This window comes from Pinus tabuliformis, chromosome X, assembly GCF_031772625.1.
Source record: "Pinus tabuliformis cultivar Carrire ecotype Pingquan chromosome X, CPIR1, whole genome shotgun sequence".
Taxonomy (NCBI): domain Eukaryota; kingdom Viridiplantae; phylum Streptophyta; class Pinopsida; order Pinales; family Pinaceae; genus Pinus; species Pinus tabuliformis.
In genome coordinates this window covers 1,299,972,106-1,299,978,023 of record NC_142308.1, presented here as the reverse complement: position 1 = coordinate 1,299,978,023, position 5,918 = coordinate 1,299,972,106, and the positions used below count along the sequence as shown (strand labels likewise).

General features: G+C 40.4%; 1 protein-coding gene across 1 annotated transcript; it reads left to right on the top strand.

Annotated features, from left to right (window-relative positions):
* Positions 1-5,125: 5,125 nt before the first annotated feature.
* Positions 5,126-5,692, top strand: LOC149144809 (uncharacterized). The gene has a single exon (XM_089452278.1). It carries the CDS (start codon positions 5,126-5,128, stop codon positions 5,690-5,692), a length of 567 nt encoding a protein of 188 aa, XP_089308404.1.
* The last annotated feature ends 226 nt before the right edge of the window (positions 5,693-5,918 follow it).

The window sequence follows — 5,918 nt, the reverse complement described above, 5'->3', positions numbered from 1 at the left end:
AAAGGATGTCTGTCATGTTGGTCCACCATTCTTCCTTTGGTATATTCACCCTTGATAATTTCCTGTAAATTTCATCAGCCTCAGTATATTTCACAAAATTAGGATGGATTGTGAATAAGTGCTTTATTTCATGTTCAATGAAGAATAGGTTCTCTAAACCATTGTAAAGCACTTTTCCTGTGGGTAGTGCCTTTGTTGAGGATGAACTAGGTTGACTTTCAGCTTGCTGATGTAGTTTGTTGATGTAGTCTATCTGAACCATTAGCCTATCACTAATGAGTAAAGGGCTTCGGAGTCCTTTACTCCTTAAGATGTAAAACATTCTCATGAACTCATCTATGTCTACATGCATACTTTGACATCTTCACTCCAGGCCTTGCATTAAGTTCCTTTTTGTCAGAAATTTCTTCAGTTTGAGGATAGTAGCAGTCCTATCCTTAATGTCCAGTTGCTCCAACTGTTTCCTGTTTTTACTGTTTAGAAAATTTATTAACTCGACTGCCTCTTCAGGCTTTCTACCCAGTTCTTCTCTAGTCTTCTGAATTGCCTCAAGAGCAATCTTAACCAAATCAATTTGTTCAAAAATAATTTGAATGGAGGACCAAATATCATTGATGGAATCAATGATATTGGTCCACAATATTTTCTTGATATCTAATAAAGGTTTTTCAAATGTCAGATCCTTCTCCAATGCTTTAATTTGTTGGGCCATGCCTTTGCTTTTCCTTATCTCTTCTGCATAATTGATCTTTGATATATCATATTTTTTCTCCAAGGTAGTGAATTTCTCTTTCATTTTCTATTGCTCTGTTACTTCGAGTTTCATCTCTTCCATTGACTTAATTAAGTCCTTTATGCTCTATGTTGATGTACCTGCCTGTGTTGTACCTATTGCTTCCACTGGTGTGGTTGTTGCCAAAGGAATGTTTGGTGCTAAAATAGTTGCCATAGTGGAAGGGACTACTGTTAAAACTATAGGCACTACAGTGTAGGGCTGGGTGGTCGACTCACTTTGCCTTGACTGCACTGCTTTCTCCAATTCCTACTCTATTTCCTTCAATTTCTCGTTTAACTTAAGGACCAAGTCCATAAGTTCTTCTTCATTTTTATTCTCTATAACCTTAGCAATCTGAGGGTGAATGAGTGGTGGAAACTTCAATTATTTTCTAAGTGCAGCTATGTCTTCATTCTTTTTCTTGATTAATCTTTCTGCTGCCTTAACATCTTTTGAGTCATGACCCAACTCAATTACTAACTCTTCCAATGATTTTATTCTATTATCTTTTGCCTGTGAGGAGGCTTTCTCCAACTGCAATTGGGTTGTAGTGTTGCTCAATGAATTTTGCAATCTATGAGACATCATTGCTTTGCTGGGCAATGTTGAATAGACCATTTCACCTGTTTGCTTGTGTAGTTCAATCTGGTCGATAGGGTGGATGTCTTTAGCCAAAACCTCAAATCCGTTTTGAGATAATCTGCCAAGGATTTTGGCTATTGCACTATGGGCTTTAGGAAACTCATTTGCATTTTTCCCTCTTTGATGTCAAAGGCTGACATCAATCTGGTCTGGTTTGTAGGGGCCATCTTTAAGTACTGAGCATATGCTTGTGCTTTAAGATGATCATTCTTTGTTTTAGTCTCCTTAGACTTCCCCTTTATACCTATAATCTTCTCGGAAGAAGATCTGAGGGATGATACTTCTGTGCTAGGTTGTCTTTCTATCACTTTCTTCTGTGAACTTGAGGGTGTCCCACCTGTTGGGAATGTTTGTAAACTATCTATCCTCTCCTTCCTCATGCTGTCTATAGTCTCTCCAATAAATTCTTCCTTTGAATAAGGATTCAACCTTTTCCTCTTAGCAAAGGTTTGATCTATGGGTCTGCTAGAAGGGGTAGCTACTTCCCTTTCTCTTTTCAAGTTTCTTTCCTCATTTAGAGGATTCTGACATACTGGAGAATCACCCATGTTTGTTTGAGCTGGTAGTGGTTGTGGTGGAGTCAATTCTTCTAAGATTTCAAGTTGCTCTGATTCCTTTGGCTGTTCTACTGTTTCTGGTTGTTCTGATGTAGGGGCACTTGTTTCCTGAGTTCGCCTCTGTGAAGGCTCTGCTGTGGGAGCACTATGTTTCTGTGTTGGCCTTTGGGAAGAATTTGCAGGTACCTGTACAAAGGAGTCCAGGTCAAGTCTCTCCTCCAAATCATTCATTACATTCTCAACTTCAAATTTATCACTATCTTGTTCTACCAATGTCCCTTCTCTCCATTCATTTAAATTGGCATATTGTTGTATCTCAGGGATCCTATGATGGATGTAAGGTGACAACTTGTGTTTTATCGTTCTATCACAAATGAAACTTTTCTTTAAATGCATCTTCGTCTCTATGATTCCTTCTGATTCTTGTCCTGCTAGTCTGTTGTTGCACACAAATGGGCCTAAGTGGTCTTTGATCCTCAGCTGGGCTTCCTTCTTTGCTTTCATGAAGTGGATTTGATCAAAGTTGATTATTTTCCTGTAGTACACCAGGGAAAATAATCTCATGGGGACATACTTAGGAAATTTTTAGGGAGGCAGTTCACACCCATAGACTTTGATCTCAATATGATTCTAGTGTAGGTACCAATCACCTATCTTATATTGCTTTGACAACTGAAGGATTCTTTTGATGTCATCATTGATTCTGGGGGGGGAATTCCTGTCAGCATGGTAGTTATAGGATGGAAAAAATGATCAATGAAATCTATATATGAATAGGTAGAAGAGGGTGAGTGGTGAAAAATAGAAGTCCAGAAAATGACTGACCTAGGGTTACCTTTGGTATCAAGCTTATGCACAGAGAATGGGAATTTTTCAGTTTGGTAGTAAATGAAGAGGTAATACAGGACTGTAGAACACTTGAACACTCTCTCATTCTCTAGCCTCATGAATTGGTCGTGGATTTTGTCATCTATGAATGTAGCATAGTCATATTTGGTAGCAGGAGGCTGACTAGGGCTGAAGATGGTCATGAAAGCTAGGGTCAATTCATCAACAAACTCACTAGTATTGAAACCCATAATGGTAGCAATCATATTAACAATATCTTTACCCTCATCAGTGAAGAAACATGTTAGGTAGGGAGGCGGGTCTTTGGGTATATGATTCTTATCCATGAACGTATCAAAAATACGGCTAAGTTCAGAACCAGACATTTTGGAGGATTTTTCTAGTAATTCTGCAATGGAAATGGGGGTGAGGTTCTGGCTGGGCTGAAGCTACAACATTTTATTAATTGAATTAGCGGTAATTGTAAACAGGACTACATCGCAGGTAGAAAATTTTATATGGGTAGAGGATATGCTGGACTGGTAGCGATCTAGGGTTTTTGCACTCTCTCAGAGGGCTCTGAAACCCCTGCCACGGCAGGCCTGCACAACCCAGATCGGTTCTAAAACAGTCAGAAAAGATAGGCGATCTCAGTATCTCAGGCATCCGTAGGAAGGATAATGTCGCCCCCCCAGGGGGAGGGTGATGCGCCTCCCCCACAAAAAGACAGCCAATCACAGAAGAATGCAATCACAGACAATGAGAACTACCAAAATGACAGCAATACGGATACTAGCAAACAACAGAACGACGAATCGGCTCAGAAGGACGCAAATAACGCCAGATCTTCCACATGCAGACCGGTAGCAACTCACAGACCAAAGGTGGAATTCCCCAGCCATAGAATCAATGCCAGAATACAATTTATGAGGGATCATGCACTGATTGGAAAATTCATTGGTATCTGGCCAACTGAGAAAGCTCTGAGAAGCTAGATAAATACCAAATGGAATCCAAAGGGCCACATCACCCTACATCTAGGACCCAAGGGGTTTTTTACTGCAGTTTTTAACTGCCTGGAAGATCGCAACAGGATTCTGGATGGGGGTCCTTATTTCTTTAATTCAGCAGGACTCTACCTCAAAGGATGGGTTGAAATATTTAATCCAGACGAGGAAGATCTCAGTTACGCTCCAGTCTGGATAAGGCTCTATTCGCTCCCTTGGAAATATTGGGAAGAAAAATCCTTACAAGAGATTGGAAATGCCCTCGGCGAATTCATCGAGGTAGCAGAGGAAACAAAGTTTTGCAGATATACTTCATATGCCCGAATCTACGTCTATATGGATCTCAAACAAGCTTTGCCAGACACGGTAAGTCTCTTGCATGAAGATGTTGAATGGATTCAGTTAATAGACTATGAGCATGTTCCATTTAGATGTAGGAAATGCCATAATATTAGACACCTCTACAGATACTGTCCTCTGAACAAGAAAACCCCCACTCATCTAAGCTCAGATAACCAGGAGCCTGATGGTTTTACAAAAGTGGTCAATCGAAGAAGAGGGAACAATAAAACTACAACCAATATCAAGACAGATCAGGTCAACAAAGCTAAACCCTCAAAGAATAATAGCTTTGAGATCCTAGCCAGTATGGAAACGCAAGATCCTGCCAAAGAAATGCAGAAAATTAAGGATTTAATCCTTGAGCTGCCAGAAGGAACCTCACAACAACCAGGAGATACTCAACTCAACAAATCGTTCACTCACTCCCAAACTAAATCTCTGGTCTGGGTTCTTCAAGAAATGGAAGTGGATAATCCTGAATCGAGCACCAAGACGCTGAAGGATCTAGAGGAAGCCTTACCAGAAACCCAGATAATGGAGGAAGATTCTGAGAACATTGACATTGGCGAACTGGACATTCTTGGTTTGGAGCAAGCATGCAAGACCGGAAACTTTGATAAAATACCGGACAGGCAAGTGGATAAACTGGTAGAGATCTTAAATCGTGCACAGAAGAAACACTCTCTAGGAGTTCAAATTGGTAGTCAATGGGATGGTAAGTTCATCACAAAAGACAGTAAGAAGCGAGGACGAAAAACTACCCTCGAAAGAAATATCAAGATAGGAGAAGTGCTAGTGGAGTCAGGTAGATACGCCAAGCTGACCAAGTACTTCAATATCCATCCCAATCCTTCTCAATGAAGCTGATATCTTAGAATATAAGGGGGATCAACAGTCCTAGGAAAGGAAGACTCTTAAAAAATATGCTCGAGGAAAAACCCAACATTCTCTTTCTGCAAGAAACTAAATGTAGCATGACAGTTTTGGAAAAAATAGCAACGAAAGCTTGGCCAGGAGGGCTAGTTACAGCTGTTGATGCTCAAGGAGCTTCGGGTGGATTAGTAATTCTATGGGATGCAAGAGTAATCCAGCTTAGCAATATACATGCAAATAAGAACTTCATTCAGGCAATATTTCACCTAATTGGAACCAATACTCATGGCCATATTACTAATGTTTATTTCCCTCAGGAAACCAATCTCAAAGTTGAAATCCTGGAGGCCTTATCAGTTCTCAACTCTAACAGGCTTTACCCTCTATGGTTAGCAGGAGGAGATTTCAATATGATAGCAAGAATGGAGGAAAAGCAGGGAGGCAGAGATAACAAAATCAGGGATGGTAACCTTCTAAAAGATTTCATTCACAACAACTGGCTGGTAGATCTTCCCTCCAATAATGGTTTGTTCACCTGGAACAACAAAAGAGAAGGACCACAGCAAATAGCTTCGCGTTTAGACCGATTTTTAGTATCTGATAATGCACCTCATTTGGGAGGGGAATTCATAGCTTCCATCCTGCCAGTTTCAGGGTCAGATCACTAGCCTATAGCACTCCAATGGCACCGGCCAGGCAATAACATTAAACACCCTTTCCAATTTGAGGCCTTTTGGCTAACGCATCCAGACTTCCATGAATTTGTTAGATCAACTTGGCTCAAATCTAATCCCACTGGGGGATCTAAAATTGCTATCTTCCAGCAGAAACTAAAACACCTCAAAGGAGAAATCAAACACTGGAATCATACCACCTTTGGCAACATCTTCAAAG

What these genes read in the sequence shown, in the direction of transcription:
- LOC149144809 (XM_089452278.1), top strand. Translation starts at nt 5,126, where the DNA reads ATGACAGTTTTGGAAAAAATAGCAACGAAAGCTTGGCCAGGAGGGCTA.